Source organism: Centropristis striata, chromosome 10 (genome assembly GCF_030273125.1).
Source record: "Centropristis striata isolate RG_2023a ecotype Rhode Island chromosome 10, C.striata_1.0, whole genome shotgun sequence".
NCBI classification, from domain to species: domain Eukaryota; kingdom Metazoa; phylum Chordata; class Actinopteri; order Perciformes; family Serranidae; genus Centropristis; species Centropristis striata.
In genome coordinates, this window is record NC_081526.1 from 13402419 (window position 1) to 13424653 (window position 22235).

At 38.7% G+C, this 22235-nt stretch overlaps 1 protein-coding gene across 1 annotated transcript; it reads right to left on the minus strand.

Annotated features, from left to right (window-relative positions):
• srpx (sushi-repeat containing protein X-linked) lies at positions 1–20567 on the minus strand. The gene is made up of 10 exons (XM_059343303.1): positions 20332–20567; positions 12959–13015; positions 9634–9822; positions 8190–8366; positions 6750–6876; positions 6504–6625; positions 5538–5717; positions 4148–4281; positions 2235–2356; positions 1–1196 (listed from the first exon to the last, which is right to left on the minus strand). Exons 1-10 carry the CDS (start codon positions 20390–20392, stop codon positions 1013–1015), a joined length of 1353 nt encoding a protein of 450 aa, XP_059199286.1. The 5' UTR covers positions 20393–20567; the 3' UTR covers positions 1–1012.
• Between the last annotated feature and the right edge of the window lie 1668 nt (positions 20568–22235).

Below are 22235 nucleotides of genomic sequence, written 5' to 3' on the forward strand. Positions count from 1 at the left end.
CATGATGTTAACTTGTTGAAAACCTAAAAATCTTTCTCTGCCGAGCAGAAATGTTGGCTTTTGTTTTTGGCATGCATCTCTACGGCAGCCTTGCACACTGTTGGCTAATTAGTTTGTTTACAACAAATATAGAAACACACAGAGCTGAACATAAACAGGAAACTGTGGTTAAAAAGTCAGAATGCACTGACATGTCCAAAGAATGCTCCTAAAACCTGGAGAATATCAGCATATCTCATGTGCCCTAACTGGGGGAAAAAGCTTAATTTAGGAAAACAGAATATGCTGTTTACATGAGCAGAATCAGATTCTGATTCTTTCATATTTTGAAAAAACAGTAGAATATAAGCGGGAATGTAAATATAGTTGAAAGTTGGGCTAGAAAATGACAAAATAATCATAATAAATAAATAAATAATGGATGTTTTTTGTGATTTTCAGATAAATTGATCATTTATAAAATAGACAAAAATAAGTTGATAAAGATGGAGATCACATCCTGGATGATAGACATATTTAATCAGTGTCTTGTAAATTCAGATACAGATGAACAGCATACTAAAACATAAAATACAAAACACACACACACACATACACACACACACACACACACACACACACATTATTCCAGAGAGTTTACATCATTATTAAAAGATGTGAGATATAAATATTAAACAGGTGAAGAGTTTCCCAGTTCATACAGTAAAAAGACTTTTTTGTACAAAATAGTAAAACATGTTTCTGCCTCGGAAATATTATTAATAATAATAACAATAATAATAATAATAAAACACACAAATAGACAAGACACAGGAATCAATATGATTGTTATGTACTGTGTGACCCGCTCTACACACACACACGCACACACACACACACACAGACGTGCTCACACCTTCTGGTAACTGACTGAGTTCAGGTAGAGTGTGTGACGTGTTAGAAACTGGAGATCTGTCTGCTGTGACTGAGGAGGAGAAGGATGGAAGGTGGCTGAGAGTCCACGGACGTGTTTTTATGATTGACAGGTCTGACCCGCCTCCTGCTGCAGCACCATCTCGTCCTTGCGGATGGGGAAGGTGTCGATGGTGGTGAATAATTCAGCCGCTGTGATCGGGAACGGGTAGCGTTGCTTGTCCATGCCCTGCTTGTCCACCAGCACCATCTGGAAAGATCTCTGAGGGATCCGGAGCAGTAATCTAGGAAATCAGTGTTCGAAAGTAAGTACATTTACTCAAGTAGAATAGAATATCTTTATTGTCATTTTCGCATGTACAACGAAATGAACTGCACTCTTGTCAGATAAATAAATAAATAAATAATAAATAAAAGCAATATTAATAAATAATAGGGATCTAAAAAAACAGGAGAAAATTTAAACAAACAACAATCAAACATAAAAAAGTAGCCTACTTTATTTATTATACTTAGTAAACTACAGACTTCACTTGCTTTTTCTGTTTTATTCAACTTTATAATTCTACTCCACAACATCTCAGAGGTAAATATTTTACTCCACTACATCGTCTGACAACTTTATTTACTTTACAGATTATAGTTTTTCGTACCCTTTCTGTCCAGTTGAAACCATATACTCATTTTCTTTCAAGTATTCCTCTGTTTTGAGGAAATTATCCTACTTTTAAAGCTTAATAATCCATTTTCAATCCCTCTTGGATCAGATGGAAAATGCATCATCACATAGCTGAAAACAGCTGTTTTTCTCATCAAAAATTGACTTTTTAGAGCTGAATGATTCTCACATTTACAAACATATGATGATCTAATGCGAACGCATAAATTGCTGTAGTTTAAACTGCCCAACATGATGTAAATAAGATAAAATGAACACAAACTTCAACATCTACAGCAGTGAAATGCAGCCTACACATTAATGCATTAATCCAAACATCATGCATTATATCAAAACACTGAGGCGGAAGATTTTCCTGCAGAATGAGCACTTTTACTTTTGATACTTGTAAATTTGTATCTATATTGCGTGTAATATTTACATACTTTTACTTAAAGCAACAACAAGGATTTTATCTGGTTATGGAACAGTCTCAATACAATACTGACGCCTGGACTTTTAGTAGTAATGGCTTATTTTCAGTGTGTTTTTGGTACTTTTACATTAAGTAAAGTATCCAAGTACTTCTTCCACCACTGGTAAGGAGCTGAAGTGAGACGAAGACACATTATGAAAGTGTGTGTTAGTGTGTGTGTGTGTGTACCTGAGCTGCAGGGACAGTGCTGGAGGGAGCAGCCTGTGTCGAATTCGGCCAACTTGAGCCGGGTAAGTCCCAACCAGCTCGATGACTGTGACGTGCCTCAGATCCAATCCACACTGAGCATGCTGGGAGAAAGACACAGAGAGAAGAATAACAGCTATACGTTTTGTTGATTCATAGCTTTGTTATTGATTTCTAAGCAGGCAAAATAAAACTCAGTGCAGTTTATGTCACAGAGGATATAAAACTCAAACCAAAGTTGGCATAGATAACATTAAAGCTGCAACTAACTATTATATTCAAGTCAAGTCAAATTTATTTTATAGCATATTTTAATAAAACATGAGCTGACCAAAGTGCTTTAAAAATATAGGCAGAATAAAACATGTCAATAGAGCAGAAAAACACCATGAATATATATATGCAGGCAGAGATCCAAATAAAAAAAGTATTGCAAAAACTAATAAACTGGTACAAAAGAACAATTAGTGGTGTACATTTGAATGCCAAAGAAAATAAGTTAGCCTGAAGAAGTTATTGTGATTTTCAGTGTCTGATCTGAACTCCTGCAGCGTTCACAGCAACACGTTGTTTAGCTTCCCTGCTGCTACCCTACTTCTCCAATCAACTGTCAGGGACAGATAGCCACACTGGCTATTAATAAAGATATGTTGTTTGTAACTTCAACATATAGAAACATACAACAGGTCACATGGTGAAAGTATTCAGAAGGGATTTGGAAAATACCATTTTGATGCTAAAACTTACGAATTTAACTAAAATGTCAATGTTTGGACGACTGTAAAAACTTGTAAAAACTTTTTTTTTAATAAAATACTGATTGAGCTGTCCTTAAACTTTTAAAAAATTAAGAATATTTGCAAGAGAAGGAGTGGATATTATTTTGAGAATTTTCAAACATGTACACTACCAGTCAAAAGTTCTGACACACAACTTCTCATTCAATGGTTATTCTTTATCTTTATTATATTCTCTACATTGTAGATTAATATTCAAAAAATCAGAACTATGATGGAACACATATGGAATTATGCAGTAAACATAAAGTGTTAAACAAACCAGAATGTTTTAGATTTTAGATTCTTTAAAGTAGTTTAACCATTTACTGTGATGGTCTCAAACACATTAAGAAGGAAGAAATTCCACAAATTAACTCTCAAGAAGTCACATCAATTTATTGAAAACCATTCCAGGTGAACAGGGTGCAAATCTGTCATTAAAGCAAAAGGTTAAAAGATACTTTGAAGAATCAAAAATATACAACACTCTTTTTTTTAACTACATAATTCCTTATGTGTACTTTCATAGTTTTGATGTTTGTCTAAACTTTTGACTGGTAGTGTAACTGACGAGTGAAATGATTGGGATTTCAAAAAATCAGTGATGTTCTCAAACTTTAGTCCAGAACCCAAAGATTACACTGGTATAAAACAGATAAAGGAAGTGATTTATCACTTCTTGATGCATTAATCAAACTAACGGCTGATCAAATCAGCTCTGAGCAGCACAGACGGCTCAGGACCTGACAGATCCCACCACTGATCACTCTGCTGCTCACAAACTTTCAACACGCTCTCGTCTCCCGGCTGAAAGGTCAGGCGTTTAAAGACAGCTCTGACTTAATGGTTCCTGACAAGCCGTGGAAAACCTCCAGCCCCAGAATAAACCTTATCAAAGCCGGTGCCAGTATCATTTATTCATCTCTCTGACATTTTCTGGACAACAACTCGCTCCTCCATCCTCTCACCCCTCCTCCTGTTTATTTGTCTCACTGCTCTGTCCCACTTAGGCAGCAAAGCGAGACAGAGACACACTGCAGGTCCTGTTTGCGAGCAGCAGTGGAGACACGAATCACTGCTGCATTTACGTCCCTCCGTCTCCGAGTCGTGCCTCACCTGTAGGTTAGTCATCTGGAAGCGGTAATTGTGATTGGCAGCCGTTGGGGCCGAGATAATGAGGAGCCGCCGTTTCTCATAGAACTGGTCCAGCAGTGCAGCAGCCGTCCGCACTCCCACGTTAATGTTCATGGCTGTGATGACATTGAATGTACAATTAAGTGATATGATGAGACATGACACACGGTACAAGAGTGCGTGATTTAATACACTATATCACACTGAGATCCTGAGTAATTTGTATCTTTCAGGCTGTCGTGCACCATCGACTTGTAATTCAACTGAACCTGAAACTCTGAGGATAAGTCATGGATGGTTTGTTGCTACACAGTTGCTCCTGTCCGCTACTTTTTCCTCACAGATGCAGATGTTCAATAGAGAGGTGTTCAGTATTGATTTTTTTGATCGACTGATGGCACAGGGGGCCCGTTTTCTCCTCCACTGAGCTTCTCTCAAGGATCCAGTTCAACACAGGTACTGTAGCACCTCATTACACCAGACTGTGGTGTTTATCTCCACTCGACAGCACAAATTAAAAATAAATGAGAGTCAGAGCTCCGAGAGGGAGATATGGAAACTTTTGCTAGAATTTATTTGAACCAATGAGAGCCTTAAAATGGCTGATCAACATTAAAAAAAAAAAGAGTATTTTCATAAAACATTAATAAAAAATGATTACAAGATATGATTTAAGCTCAAACCAAATAGTAAAAAAACTGGAAAGAACAGGAGCCCATGTGGAAGTTTTTTGGTTTTGCCCAAAGTTTGACTTTTTATGAATAATTTACAATATTTTAGAGAAATCCTGCCAAATGAATCCCATTGAGGCCACAGTATTGGGAGGACTGCCTGTATATTTTAGGCATTAATACTTATTAAATATTTTGGTTACAGAAATGATGCAACTTACACAAAGAAATGAGCAAGCAGATTGAAGTGTATGATGTGCGAAAATTACTTATTGACAACTGAAATAATGTTTTAGGTCCGTAAAACTTAAAAACAAATAAATAAATAAGTTAATGTTAAATCATAATGCACCCTGTTATTACAAATCCATCTACTGCTATTATTTATTGCCTTTTTATTTTGATCAATTATATAATTTTATAAAAACTTTTTATTGTTTGTTTTTTTCAGTAAAAATACAAATATTATTACTTATATACATTCTGTGCACATCTGCCATGGAAATAAATAAATAAATACACTAAAATAAGTAACTGATTCCAACTGTAAGTGCTTCATTACATCAAACAGTAAGGTCAAGTGAGTTGGTGGGTGTTTCTTTTTCCATATTTTAATCTATTATATAAGCAATAACAAAAGAAATGAATAAGTAAAAAAGAACAAAAGTTAAGACTGCAGGGTGTTTCATTAGTGTACTTACCTGCACAGGTGGTGTCTGTGCCTGACCAGGTGAGTCCGTACTGACACACTCTGGCCACGCTGCCCTGAATCTCATAGCCGCCGGTGCACTTGAACTCACAAGTGGCTCCGTAGTTGTCTCTGTCACTGTCACACTTCATGTAACCGTTGTCTGGCGGAAAGAGTGGGCTGCAGCGGCGCACTGCACAGAAAAAAAACACTCAAAACATCATGAATCAGACAGGCAGCGAGGTCATGTTCAAGTCAAATTTAATTCTACAGCACTTTTAAAACAACATGAGCTGAGCAAAGTGCTTTACAAACACTGAGAATGAAACAGGTCAACAGAGACGATGCTTATACACAGACAGAACACAGAATGCAAGAACTAAAAAACATTACAGAAGGCCCCATGTCTATTAACATGCCCTGATGAATATTTTTGCAAATCTTACATAAAAAACTTTCTCTATTTCTCTATTCTATTCTATTGTACATATTTATTATAGCACAGTATCTTTTTCATATTTTTATTGAAATATTTCTATTATAAATGTTCTTGTAACTGTCTTTGCTTCAAATTTTATTTTTTCAATATTTTTACTGTATGCACTAAAAAACAGGGAAAATTCCTTGTAAGTGAAAATCTACTTAGCAATAAAACCCCTGATTCTGATAAAGCCCTGTAGTTCATTGTAACTTGGTATTGTAGGGAAAATTATAGTTTCCATGAGTGCAATGCTCCATTTAAACCTAGGTTAATGTTGTTTTATTTACTGAGAATTGTGTTCTCCATAAATGCTGATTTGCACTATTGCCTGTAGACAATTATCACATTTTTGCATGTTCAGTAAACCTGCTCTGCACAAACAAAAACACCTGTGGATTACACAACAACTTAATTTGACTTTCTGGGAGACTTCTGGGAAAGGATAATAATGAAAACAACAACTGCTCCACACAGATAATAAAAAAGCTTTCAGCTCACCTCGCACTCTGACAGTGAAGCGACAGGATCCTTTGTTACCCGCACGGTCAAACACGGTGTACGACATCTTATGGAGTCCCTCAGGGAAGTCTGATTTTGAAGGTTTTCCTTTCAGTTCAACACTGAAAGAGACAAGCTCAGTTTTAATCTTTTCACTGTGATCTGAGTGTTGGATAACTAGAAGGACTAAATCAGACTGAGTGCACTGAAGCAAACTGGGAGAAAAGCTTAAAAGGTTGGACTGACTCTGTGAGGATGCCATCTGCGGTGTCGACGCCCTCTGGTGTGTCCCAGGTCACCCTCGCTGTCAGTTTCCCTGGTTCTGCCCACTTGTCCTTCAAATTAGGACACTTGATTTTTGGAGAATCCATATCTACAGAGAGATAGAGAGAAACCTTAACAAAGGGAGAACACTGATTCAAAATTAGAGTGGGAAGTGCAGCAGTTGACTGTTACAGTTTTCCGCTCTTACAGTTTACAACTATTATAGCAGACCCCAACAGATTAATCATAATGATATTATAAGAACATATTGGCCTATCAAATGCATAGTGGTGTCTATTAGTATCTCCAATTTGATCCCTTTTTTTAAAACACAAAATATAATACAGAACACGATGCTCACAGTGGAAAAGGGTGTTAGCTACTTATATTTAATTAAATATTTAAATGTTAAGCAATTGACAGATACTTATCATTAAGGACTAATGTTTATTTTATTTTTAATTAGTAGTTATTTTACCAGTAATTATTCCGGTCAACAATAAATAGTATAATAGTGTTAAACGTTCTTTTTTAGTTATTTGTATCAGAAAACAACATTTTTAGTAGCTTTTCAGAGTTATACTGGTGCTCAATTCACATAGAAAATGTCTATTACTATTATTATAATAAAACATTAAAAATGCCCTGCCAGTTACCAAATTGGTAATCTGTGAAATTTCCACTCTAAAATCAGACTCAGTTGCAGAAATCCCATATAAATTGGGTAATTGTGGCACCCCCTCTATAGCAGCTCTTTCCACAGTGTATTCCTGTCGCTCCATTTCCCAACTAAAGCACTTGGACATTTAATTCTCCAATAGCATCACAAGTCTGATGATCAGAGACAACGTGATGTAGAAAGTTTAAAGCACTTGAAGTGATCGGGAAAAAACATTGCTTCAAGAGCCAAAACAAGTAAAGTGAGTCATTACTTTCAGGGAGACTCAATGTCACAAACAGCTCTGGTGAGGTTTGATGTCTGCAGTGCTGTTAGATCTGAATGAGTTTGTACACAGCGACCTGTGTTTGTCCACCAAGGTCGCAGCACTTTTTAGCCACTTAATTTGATGCCCAACAGTGAGTGCAGCCTCACAGCTCAGCTTTTCATGACAGACGGGAGTCATTTTCAGGCTCAGACTGCAGAGGAGTGAAAAACATTTGTCATTTTCTGGCAAATAGAGACAAACCACAGTAAGGGTTTGTTTGTGTGTCTGTATACATGTACACGACTAGAGGCTCGTTCCCTTACAAACATCAATCACAGAACCTGGTATTATGAGGAATACTGTCCGTCTGCAGCTCACATTATGCCTAAAGCAAGTAATTACCTGCTACATGTGTTTCTGCAGCTCAAGAGTCTGCAGGCTCAAGTCCTCCTGTGGGAGATGAAATTGTGCACAAAATAACAGCACGCAGTCTTACCCACGCAGGTGGGGACGCCGGCGCTCCACACCTTGCTGTGCTGGCAGGTTGCCGTCTTCTGGCCCTTCAGAGTGAATCCAGGGGAGCAGAAGAACTCGCAGCGAGAGTTGAAGTAAGAACCGTCTGAACACTTGTAGCCGCCGTTATCCGGCATGTCCAGCTTGGCACAGCGGATCTCTGTCAGAGAAATCGCTCAGTGTTAACAGATGACTTGCTCAGATTAATTTGGTTCAGGTACAAGCTTTAAATGTAGACTGATGCATTTTATAATACAGTTTACTCTGGGTCTTTTATTAACATTGATTGGTTTTCTTGGATATGTTGATTCATATCATAATTTATATTATTTCAGTTAGCCTGTAACTGACCAACACTGAACTCTCTCCGAGAACCTCTTAACCTGAACTGATTAAGGTTAGCACTGGCTATAAACAGAAGCATAATGGGATTCAATGGAGAAACAAATATTTGCCCTGTTTTTCATGAGACTTGACAATCAAGCAGTTTTTTTTCATGAAAACTTTTCTCAGAATCCTGAGGTAAGTAATTCATTCATTTTGAAAAACGGGGCAATTTTTTCCATCAAGTGAATGCATTATGCTTCTGCAGTAATAGCAGTAGTAATGGTCATAGTAGTGGTTATCCTTAATGACAGTAAAGGGACTAAAGGTCAGTAAACAAAGTGCTTGTCTGATGCTCAAAAAACAGCAGAAATTTTTTTGGAGGGTTTTTGTCTGATATTTTCTGTTTGAAACTAACAATCTAACATTAAGCGGGGGTTCAAATCTTATCGGTCAGGAGGTTTGAACTCACCTCACAAGCTCCTTTTTTATTCTTCACATATTTTTTGTGGGTAGAACTGAGGGCAAAGCTATGAATGCCTTCAATGAGAGATTGCCTGAAATTGTGTGCCGTTAACCGCCTTATTTTTACCAATTATCCTGTCTGTGCCCTCTCTGTAATGGCCAGTTTTTCACCCTCAATGTGGCCACTCAGAACAGCTATAAACACTTTTGCTTTATGTCATCACAAAAAACAGCTTTTTTTCAGGTAAAACTCCTTAACGGTGGAGTGGTGGCTGTGATTTAGTGTCCCGTGGTGGAAAGGCTATTTTCAAAGATGCTTTCACACCGGGCCGAAAATAGAAGGGGAAGACATTTATTCAAGTAATTGTTTACAAATGTGGTGTATGAACATGAAGCCATTTTAAAAGTCCTGAACATCAACTACAGGCAGTTTTAATTGATTAAAAATGTAAGATTTGTATGATTCCTGTGATGAAGACAGAAGTCAGATAGTTCAAAGCTGTGAAAACATTTGGAAGTGGACCTGTTATTTTCAGGGCCATGAATGAACTTGCACAAAAATGTAAGAATAATCATCAGGAATCTCCACGAGGCAGCGCGTGCATAAGTGCATGTTCACGTGTGTGTTTAGTTCTTACCTCTGCAGGCGTAGTTGGAGGACCAGTGTTTGCTGGCCATGCACACCACCTCTGCGCTCTGGGACTCGTAGCCCTGCTTGCAGCGGATTTTACAGCGAGTCCCCATCACATTCCTGTAGTGCTCTCCTCTGGGTGTGCGGCAGCTCACGTCCCCATGCTTCAACTTAATGGGCGCGCACCACGGTGTCCCTAAAAGTGAATTGAAGACAGCTGAACTGACCTTTCCTTCACAGCATCGAGGAAATGATTGTGTTTTTTTATGGTACGGCCTTGGACTGGGATAGTATTTAAAAATATAATAACACTTACCTGGAGACTATGAGAGCTTTGAAAGACTTCATTTATAAGTGTGAAAATGAGAAAACCCACCCATCATCTGAGTTCAGACAGATACGGAGGATTTCTTATTACCTTCGACTCCCCATAATCCACCAGTGTCTCAGGAGGCAGAGAAGAGGAGGGAAAGACAGATAAAGATGTAGAGTGTGTGTATGTAGGTGTATGTGTGCGATAGTGGAAACTTTCCACACATGACTGCTCATTTTTGATACTTATCGCACATAGATTTCAAGTATCTTCTGTTTGTTGTGCTATTCCTGGATTTAGTCTGTCCATAACATGAGATTTATTACTACAGATGTGTCAGTGTTACTCTAAAATAATAAAGTCCTGAGAAAATGAATGGTTGGACTGGGAAATTTACGCCATTTTAAGTCTGTATTATTAGAAATAAAGTTGGATGACATGACAGCTCCCCTAAAAGTGAAGCCAAAACATAGCTATCACCCCCTGGTGGCTGGCTGCAGTATAGGTCAAATACACTTTTCCCAAAGACGGTTTCTGCCCTTTTATGTTGCGTTGTTATCACACTGATGTTTGTTACAGTGTTGTTTTTCCTGATGAGTTTTGTTTTAATTTGATGCTATAAAAACAGGAGTGTAACGTCATGATTGACAGCTGAGAATAACTAGTGATTGGGTGGGTGTATGGGCGGGACAAGATTGGCTTCATTTTTGTACAGTGAGAGGAAGGGGAGACGAGTCGTCTATCCTTTAGTCTAAAGCCCGACTGATATGGGATTTTTGAGACCGATGCCAATATGAATTTTACAAAGGGAAGATTCATCGATAACCGATATGGTGGCAGATATAGTCATTTTTAGAGCTGGGATGAAAATAGATCTTTTTTTATGTGGATTGTGCACCAGAGAGCTACTTTTTCTATAAAACTTTATTAAATAATATTTAACATTATTATGCATTATACAAACAATGATACAATTATATTAATGATAACTGAGAAAATAAAAAATAAATAGGTTAAATGAACATTATTACTGTTTGGTTTTCAAACAGCATGTACACCGATATGTCTGATAATATCAGTCAACCGATATATCTGTCGGGCTCTGCTTGAGTCTATAGTTGAAACAGGCTGGCTCTGTGAGAAGGTAACAAAGTCCACCTTGTAGCCAAGCTGATTAATTAAAACGTTTTAGATTATAGTACAAAAGGTTAAAAATGGCAGGTTATGTGCCAGCCAAGCTCTTTCTTGGCCAGACAGCTACCATGAGTGGTTTTGATCTTCTCATCTTACTCTAATCAACAATGCAAATCAGCACATTTCCCAAAATGACTAACCAGTCCTTTAAGACCTATGAGTCAAGCATTTGCTTTTGAAATTCACTCTTCTAGTCACAGACACGTCTGCCCATCTCTACAACGATTGTGTAAAAATTCCTTTGTTTGATGCCAAGTTTGAGGGGCCACAGGGTTTTTATTCCAATACAGCAAAATCAAAAATCTGCAGTTTATTTCCTGCTGGCTCAGGACAAACACTCTGTGGACCAGCACACACACACTTGGAGAGGATACACACCAGTTCAGGCTAATTTCCAGTTGGAATAAAAATGAGCATTCATTACACAGCAAGCCTCCCTCAAGCCTCTTACTGTGTATGTGTGTGTGTGTGTTGGCAAAGTCTCCACAACCTCTGAGTAAGAGAAAATAATACTACATTTGAGCTTTTAAACAAGGGTAGAGTTTGGTTTGGCCTGGACGATAATGTTCCGTGTCTAACTGACCCCGAATTTAAAGCTGTAATCTACTTTGACGTAACCGAGTCCGTTGACAAAAACGGCTGCACTAACTGGTGTTGAATTAGGCTTCTTTAAACACACAGTGGAATTTTCAAAAAATACATTTTTCTAATTTTAATCCTGTGTCACTGTGTTAAAGGTCCAGTGGAAGGTTTTAGGGAGGTCTATTGGCAGAAATGTAATATAATAAATATAACTGTGCTGCTGCTCAGCCTTGCTTCAAATTTTGTCCAGTGGCCACTCGAGTGATTGCAGCAAAAAAATTATGCTTTACCTCCCTTTACACCCCTGTGACGTTTCGCCTTCAGTCTTAACGTCCCAGATATAGTAACAGAGGCATTAAATTAGTGAGACGGTTTGAGCCAGGATCAATGTGATCCTACAGAAAATATGTGACGTACGTTATTTGTGCAACCAACATCTGCGTAATAAGAAAGGTGGTGGATCATTTAATCAGAAACAACCCCTCACTTGAGTAAGATCATGTTCAGCAAAAAGCTGTTTGTTTTTTTTGCTTGAGCCTGTAGAATCTCTACAGCGAGAAACAGCACGATGGGCAGTTGTTTTGAATGCACGCCACTACCATCTCCTCCCACTTCATTCCACAATGCCAGACTGCAATGTGAATGACCGCTAATATTACGCCACTACAGAATGTAGTCTTGCAGGCTTACTCCCTAAACTCCAGATATAATGTACTTATTTTTTTCCAAACTACAATTTTTTCCCCAAAACCTAACTAAGTAGTGTCTAATACTAACCTTACAGTCTTTCTTCCTCAACCTAACTAAGTAATTTTGGCATCTTAACTGAACCAAATTGTGACCATTTAGAAGGCGTGTCATGTAGTGGGCATGTCTTGCAGTACTGTGTGTCCACAGAAAGACCAACTTGACCCAAAAAGCATTTCACCCATAGAGCACCATTGTAAAAGAGCTCTACAATTAATGTTGTATTTGCTATGCTGATCATATTCGGAGAGATTTCATTTAAATTCCTCTCGCAACCAAACCAACAGAGTCAATATCACTCTGGAATATCACTTTAAGTAATGACGCACTAACTGCTGTTTGGCTTTAAAATTAGACCGTTTTTACTCTGTCGGTTAATGTAACACTTTATTTAAAAACATATTTACTGTGGTGTCATGAAATGTGAGTCACGTTACAGAGTGCATGTACTGAATAAATGCATGTATTGACAGATTCAAACTGAGCATGCAGTCACCTTTATATCTACGAGAATACCAGTCCTCGTCATCTCCGTAGGCGTACTGTCCTGACCCTGGGGATGAAAGAGAAGAAGAGAAAGCAACTAAAACTACTAAAAGAGCTGCATCCAAGATGTTAGGCAATCTTTAAAACCATTGTCCTGGGCTGACCTTGAGCACCAACAACAGGCTTAAAAATATTGCTTAACAGACTCTGAGGGGGATCTTTTGGACAAACCACATGCACAAGGAATGAATCACAAGAGATCTGCTTTCTACAGGCTCGTTTGGAGAATTAATCTGTTTAACAAAACTATTAATTCTGCACAAACAGGGTTTTGTTTTTTTTGGGGGGGATGGAGACACTGAAACTATTTTGAAACTTTTTGTTCCAAAACTGCTCCCTATAGATCATACTTACCATTTTAAGTCAACTTTAAACAGTGAACACATCACTCACATAGAGGGAAATATAACTGAACCATAAAACAGCACCATCCAAGAGGAACTGAAATATTTCTGAGTGGTGGCTGCAGAGCTGTTGGAGGACACAGTTGAGTGGCACTGATAAAAGGCAAATGTGAGGGGAATTGTGATGAGCAAAGAGGATTATTTTAGGAGAGAGGATGTCGGGATGGGGCCAGGAGGAAACAGAAAAAACAGAGGAAATAGGTGAGGAAGGGGTTAAAGAAGGGGGCAGGGTGTTCAACCTGGGATGTTATGAATCCCGGTGTGAATGTGTCCTCTGTTCAGGATCCACAGTGGAGGAGTGTTTGAGCCTCCTCCAGCTTCATATATCAGCCGTATGTTGGTCGATGAACCTGATACTGTGAGCACATCTCATGTCCCGTTCATCATGGCTTTTCTGTCAGTTTAATAAAAGCTGTCTGGACCAAAAATGCCGCAAGTCATCTAATATATACACACACACGCACACATGCACACACGCACACACACACAACAAGCTCTGAGGTTTTAGCAGTCAGATCACACAGCATGGTTTGTACAAAGCAAACCCACATACCGAGTGAGTCAGGTTTAGCTGTCTAATGGGAAAACTTCAGTGTCTGCTTCTTAATGGGGAGAGGAAGCGAAGCAGAGAAAGGTATGGAAAACTAATTACAGGTGTGTGTGTGTGTGTGTGTGTGTGTGTGTGTGTCTGTGTGTGTCTGTGTGTGTCTTAAGTAAACATTACTTTGAGCGACATGCACCGGAAAAATTATTAGTGCTGCAACAATTTGCCATTCCAGGCTAACAAGATACAAGAATTAACACCACGGCAAATCTGAAGTATTTCTAAATGAATTAATTCACTTCCCTTAATTTTCTGAATCAACAAATTCTAATGCTTTTCATTTGAACCAATCAGAGATCATCCAACATCCAATCAAGTTGAGAATTGCATTAATTTATATGTAGTTAAAGTGGCATTACATTTGGTGAGGAGTGCATTGTAACTTGTTTAGGACTCAAACATAAAGTTTTGGACTTGTATCTTGACTTAGCACTTGGGACTTAAGTGTTAAGACTAGAGACTTACTTGTGGCTTGCAAAACAATTACTTAGTCACAGCACCGGAAACCATGTATGCATGTAAACCATTTACTGTATCTTGTATTAAGTTACTGCTAATGCAAAGTGAAGCTGCTGCAGTTTTAAATACTAGCACCACCTGCAGACAATCAGTGTTACAGAAGCAGCTTTTTTCTCTTTTAAAACGTGTTTTCAAAAGTGTGTGTTCATTTTTAATGCATGTTCCACCTGTCGGCTATAATATTTTTTTTATTTGAACACAACTTAACAACCTCATAATTTTCACATATTTCATACATAGTTTTTAACCACCCTGCAATAACAATTTAACTTAACCAGACCATAAAATCTGACGCACTCCAGATCCACACCCTTAATAAACCCCTAAAGCAAATCTATGATGACGAACACAGAGATACATCGACCCGCGTTACAGAGTGAAACTTAACACCTTTACGTCCTTAGGGGCCAATAATAAGTAAATTGAGTAATTTCAGTATAAAGTCCATGTTGTCAGTACTTGAATGCAAATGGTGAAAATAACCCAATAGCAGGACCATTAGATCACATATAAAATAGATCAAATTAGATATAAAATCAATAATGAATTACAATCCTACCACAAGCCCAGTAGCATTTAATCAATATCTCTCTAACTGGGAAAGAAAAAGGCCCCAAACTCCATGATAAATATCTTTAAATAAACGATTGAACATCATTGTGCCACACTAGCCTCCAGTGGATATCAAATACTCCACACCGACCTGGATGACTGAGACTATTCAACTTGTGGCTGCAGAACACCAAATGTTAACTTTTAGCCATTTTGTAAATCCATTTCAATTTGTTTGCTTTGATAAACATCTATTGCTTTGGGTTTTCAGGCTAATTATCTGTAGATATACACAGTCTAAGGCACTGAACAAGAAATATGTGAATAATCACATGCAAGACAGAAGTTAGTCATCGTTTGTTGTTACTCATCTTGAATTGTTTTCTGTTGGACTTCTTCCCTCTCCAGAGTAACCAGGAGCACAGAGGACAGATGAGGACAGTGTGAACTCTGTAAACCCCCCAGTATGAAGCAACAAAAAACTCAAACCTTTTGTTTCATGTGAGGTCATCTTTATAAAAGTCTACAGCCCTGTTCAGACCTGGCACTAGTCCTGGGTGATCTGATCACAAATGGACAACTCTACACACTCGAGAAGCATTGAGGACATATTTCAGATCTGATCCCTCAGATAATATTCAAAGGTGGTCTGGGCCACAACTGGCCACATTCTTTAAACAGTGTGTAGTAGAGGCTGCCAATTTTTCTGGATTCCTGTAATATTCCCAAGGGATAGGAAGTCAGTTGTACTATTTATCATGTGAGGACGGGACAGGAAAAAAATTCAACAGGAGCAGGAGAGATGGGAATCAAATTGAATTGAAGTCTATTTTTATATAAAAATGCTTTCACTGACAGACTCCAAAAGTGTAAGAAACAGGGATCCTCATTCGAAAAAGTATAGGGGCAACTAACATTTTATGTTTTTGTGTCCTTTAGTGAAGGCATTTTGTGTCTTAACATAGGAACAGGGTGAGATGGAAGTGAAAATCTGTTCCCGCATCACCCTGTACTGTGTTCATGAATGCATCCTGGGCCACATTAAGGCTGCTTAGTGAACTTTCACAACACAAAATTTAGTCCGTTTAAACTCTGGTGCAGTTAAATCCTTGTTATGGTTTGTTTGGTTCGTTGGTTATGAACTCTCCAATCGTGGTGGGGGAGAAAACAACCGGTCCGAGACCACTTGCGAGAGGGGGTCTGGGCCCCTTCCAACCGATCCCTCATGCGGTTCAATTGCAGTGTGAACGTTATCCAACAAACTGACTTGGACTTCTGCTGAAGTCCGATTTTTGCTTGACATCTGGGCTGTTGTTTGGAAGGAACACCAGTAGAATCAAAGGTACTCAGGGTTTGTTTGGCTCCATGTTGCTTTGTTTCTGTGATTTAATTTTCCACCACCAACTTTTCAACCAATAAGAAACAATGTGAGTATATTTCCAGCAATTATATTTCCAATCTCTTCCTTCGTTCACATCGTACCGATCTCAGCTCTCTGAAGTTCTGTGCACCACAAAGGTCTGCCATTTACAATAACCTTATATTTAAGGTTTGTAAAATGTACCTAAATTCACTATTAATGTAATATATTACTAGAGATATTCCTGTAAGCTTGGGTTTTAGATTACACGTGGCCAAAACATGTGCTGTGTTTGCTTGTTTATTTGCATATGGAGTGGGGAAGTGAGATGTGATCACAAGTGGTCACTCAAGATGCATGTGGAGATGCATTCTGCCAGGTCTGAACAGGGCCTCTGATATAGGCCTGCAGGGGTGAGAGAGAGAGAGACACTAACATGCATGTTGTTGTAGGCGACACAATCTATATTTCCTTGATGCATCCTTAACGTCTTCATCTGTGTGTCTAAATGGTTACTGCGGTTACTTTTATTGCCAGTAGGTGGGGCAGGTTGGTCTGCATATACAGACTGCATCTTTCCATTTGGATTAAATTAATGTGGACTAGTTTGTTCTTGTTAACAAAATCATTCCACATTCACACAAAAATATGATCTGAGACTCCTCTGCATGCTGAACCAGCCAGCATCATATTTCTGTTCATCTACTTCAAAGGAGTTCTTGGCGAGAAAGATGTCAAAATGTTAATAGCACAGGAAGCGTAAAGCTCGTCTCCCTGACAAACCTCTGGGAGTGAATGAGCTTTAAATTACAGAGCCCGATATTCCAATTAGCTTTCCTCTGCGGGCCTGTAATACAAACTGTCATTATAAGAAAGCTCATTCCCTGTAAGCGTTGAAGTAATGCTAAAGGCTAACAGAGAAGAAGAGAACAGAAAATAAAATGGGATGTAATTTCTCCATCTCTCAGTTCAACACGGCACGATTACAGCGTTACATAATTCCTTTTGGAGCACTAATGATTCGTGTCCCATTTAAACTGTATACCAACACGTCTGCTGCTGGTTTCTTAATCACATCAGCGGCTTCTGACCCTGAGGAATAAACTGCTGCTGCTGTTTTTAATCTCAATTAACACTTTACAGCGAGGTACAACAGTTGCTAAGACATTACAGTGATGAACTCTCACCACCATTTAGTTTATGTATTATAATCTTTATGCATCATCTGGCTAGAACTAATGTGTACTCTTTATATCATAAACATTGTTAGAAATTAAGAATATTTACATAAAAGTGAGTTTTATATCAAATTTCTAGCTGTTTTTGGCTTGTGTCTTTCATTATTGGTGTATTTCCCGTAAAGGCTCAGTAGGATGAAGCGCTAAATTACCTGAGAGACACAAATGAATAACAGCTAATTGAAATTGATGATTCACTTAGAAAGTTTTCAGTATTCAAATTCCAATTAGAAAGCTATAATTTCATGGTGCTTTATTAATGCAGCATTTATCTGTCTGCTCTCAAAGCTGCACTCATCAATAGTTTTAATATTAATAATGGATCACGTGATTATGTAATGTGAAAGGGGTTGCTCATTGTGACGAATAATCCCCTGACTCTGCTGACCTCCTCAGCTTTAAAGAGCATTTTTAGCATCTTTTAGCCCTTTGTTTTGGTGTTCTGGTCCACACACACACACAGTTGTTTTCAGTTAATAATCTCTGATAACCTCAGTGAATATTTCCTGCTCAGCACAAAGCAGCAGATAAACACAGTTAGCATTTGGCAGTTAAAAAAACAAATATTTCCTTCAGAAGTTAGTTGAGACCAAAAACAGAGCTAAAAGAGGACTTGAAAAGAACACTATTAGACTGAATGTTCTCCCGTGATGGTTGCTTCTGGCATTTCCCTCAGTTACTCCCTGTGTGTGAAGGATGTATCTTCCCCAGGCTCACATCAGCACACGAATCGTCATGGAAAATGTGATCAGGCTTTTAAGAATACTTTACTGTAAGAAGCCCTGTAGAACTCAGGCCAAGTTTTCCATTGTTAAGGTGCAAAAAAGTAGTCATTCTGGTGCACTGCCACTTTTTTAGGCATGCACACTCAACAACTCAACTGGCTAATTGACAAGCAGAACAAACACAAACGCACCCCTGTAAAATAAACTCCTCATAAACACACTCAAACACACACACACGAACACACACAAGTACAGACCAGAATCCTCACTGTCAGCTCGACAGGCAGTTTTTAGTCTGTCAGTGTAAATCTGCTCTGCAGCTTGTGTTCATGTTTCAGCCTGTATGATCATACAGCAGTGGTGAGCCACTCTCGAACCATCTACAGGCACACAGCCACTGTGACTACACACACACACACACACACACACACACACACACACACACACAATTCCATCCAAACTTGAGCTTTGAAGTCATTTCAGCTCTTCACTGCGGGCTACAGGCCCTGCTCTGCTCTGACTCCATCTATCTGGAGAGTCTGCTTTTGCTGAATGCTTTATTTCAGTGTAGGGCTCCAACGATTCTACATACATAATGGGTGAGAACATTTTGAAAAATGCCCATCACATTTAGGTAAAGTCATCAGCTGTCTTGTTGTATCCAACTAACGGTCCAAAGCCCAAATATACTCAATTTACAATTGACAGAAAACAAAGCAAAGTCAATTATCTTATTAGAGAAGCTGCAACAAGGGCTTCGATTATTCTCATTGCTGATTAAGCTGTTGATTATTTTCTTTATTAGATTAATTGATTCGTTTTTTGGTCTACAAATGTCAGAAATGGTAAAGTGAAATGTTGATTTCTGACTCAAAGGCCAAGATGACATCCTCTTGTTTTGTCCACAATTCAAAGATATTCAGTGTATTATCACAGATAAGTAAATAAACCAGAATTTAATCACATTTGAGAGGCTGAAATCAAAGAATTGTGGCTCTTTTATTCTTAAAAAGACAACTCAAACTGATTAATACATAATAAAAAAAACTGGCAATTAGTTTAAACGTTGACAACTAACTGGTTCATTGCAGTTCTCTGATAAATTCAATGTATGCTCAGCACCAAACTGAAAGGTACAGTTACTGGAGCATTTAGTAGCTAAATAAACAGATATTTCTCTCAGAAGTTGGTGGAGACCAAAAACAGAGTTAAAAGAGAGCAACTAATTGATCTTTCAGCTCTAGTTCCAAAAATAAGGTTGGAGATTATGCTAAAAGAAAATGAGTCACACAACTTATCAAAGTAATTAGTGATTTATTATCTGGCACTCAATTAATCGACTTATATTTTGTACTCTTCTTCTGTGTGTGTGTGTGTGTGTGTGTGTGTGTGCGCGCGCGCGCGCGTGTGTGTGTGATTCTCTATTTACTCAGCACCAACACAAAAACTCATCAGTAAAGGGTTGTAAATACTTTAAAGATGCGAAACACTTTGCAGTTTCATTCAAAGATTAACAGAATAGTTAATCATTAAAACATTTGGGTAAAAAATGAACTTCCACTGCACTGTCAGTACAGTTGCGGGGCTTTGATGAGCTCCACAGACTGAGCTCTGTGCAGAGAAACGTCCCCCAGATGCACACTGCACTCCCCCCGCTGTCCACCCCCTCCACGTAAACACAACCGCGGTTCACCAGAAACCAGCGGTGAAGATATGAAGCCTCAACTGCACGAGTGAAATTAAACATTAAATCTTCCGCCAGCACAAAGTATTAAAATCTTAAACCAGCCTTAAATCAGTGACAACTCAATTCTTTTCCACCACACAGTCTAAAGATAAACTGTTCCAGTATTTCATCCTTCTGGTCCCTGCGCAGTTCATAATGTCCAGAGGTGAATGAGGCTCTTTGTCAGCTCCTTACCTTCATATCCGGAGCAGAAGCAGAGCTGGACGAACAGGAGCACGAGCGGCCACATGTCCATATCGAGACGCGGGACTCTTCAACATGTGAAGAGGGAGCTCGCAGGAAAACTTCCAGCGCATTCCTGCTTCCCAAAGGCCCGCCTCTTGCTCCAGAAACAAGGGAGGATTCTCCAAATACAGCCAGGCCTGACGACCGGCATGAGGCGGGTCAGAGAGAGGAGGCTGTGCCAGCCCCTGTGGGTAAACTGGGACATGGACCCGATTATCACCACAAGAGACTCCACTAATATAAATCAACCCAGTTTCCCTTTTCTCTGCAAAAGCCACTTAGTACAAGTGCTCCATTAGTTACATAAATGCATATTTTGAGGAACTTGAAGCCTACACAGATCTTTCACTGAAGTTAAAGAAATAGGCTACTAATTCTAAAAGATTAAGGATGGCTCCATACCATTTTTTTTCTTGGCCAATACCACAACTACAAGTGCTGATATCTGATATAACCTTCATCCCAATCTTGAACAAATAAGCTGTTAAAAGTCATACTACTACAGGTGTATATTTGTGTGGATTTCCTTTTCTGCTCCCTTAAAGGTAGCCCCCAGTCACCAACATGACTCATGATTCAACTCACGATTCTGCTGCTTCTTTTAATTAATCTTTTTCATGTGCAGCTGCTCATCTGTGATATTCATGACACATCTCTGTTTACAGCCTCACTCAGAGTTTTAGTTTAGCATTCACGAGATAGTTTAGGTTAATGTATCGTATCAAGACTATCAGACAACTAAACCAGTGATTTTGGCCAGTATCGGACCGGTACAGACACCGAATAGTCCTATTAGAACGAAGAATCCCTACTAAAAACACTAAGATACAAGTAAAGCAGAAGCAAGAATGTTCCTCCCAAAGGCAAAGTTTTTTTTAAATTTAATTTCTACGGGGAAAAAAATCAGCATGATAGACTGCAACTTCATCATCCATACTACAGTGATCGAAGGTCCCTTAAAAGTAATTTAAAAATATTAGGCCTACATCAGAAAAAGCACAGTAATGTTATCAGTGAAATGTAATTAAAGTCCTGTACATTGTAACACTGCTTGTACTTTACTTGAGCAGGCCTACCCATGCAATAATCAACATACAAAACCATTTTTTTTATATTTACCTTTATTTTTTTAAATTTACCTTACCTAAACATACCTTTAAGGGGTCAGGAAATATTTTCAGAATAAAATTTGTATTCGTATTGTACATTAAACTCATTAAAAGATACAGATATGTGATCCGTCCTGTATCATAGTAAGTTCTGTGTTAGGTATGGGATCTCCACCCAACTCTTAACCATTTTACACACATCAGAATAAAAGCAGCAATAACAGTGGAAAGAGTTTCCAGTTTCAACCACGGGAAGAAGTTTACTGCCTGTTTCACTGTTTGCTAATGATGTGAACATTTTATAGGAAGTTGGATCCAAGTTGTTTCCTAGCGACACTATGCTGATGAAATGCATTCCGTCTTTGCATTTGCATGGCAGTCTTCTTCAACGGATTATTATTCTGTTTGGTACACAAACACACACAGCAGGAGGGCCGGGTGAAAGTACAGGGCTGCTGAAAGACTGATCAGTTTTTAATTTGGTTCGGTTGTCGACCCTGTGTAGAGTGGGAAGAGGGGGGCGAGTCCACACATGAAGGTGTTGAAGTGTTCTTGTCTTGATGGGGAACAGGAAGAGGAGGCGTGTGGTGCAGCGACTGCGAGAGGATCTCCTGAGCTGTAATTATGTGGGTTCAGCCGACCGCTACGCCTGAATTGTCTCTCTCAGGTCAGATGAAGAAAGAGATAGTTGACTCCATCTTTGCTCACCTGGCTCTGGGGGATCGTACGGACCCTTTGATGTGG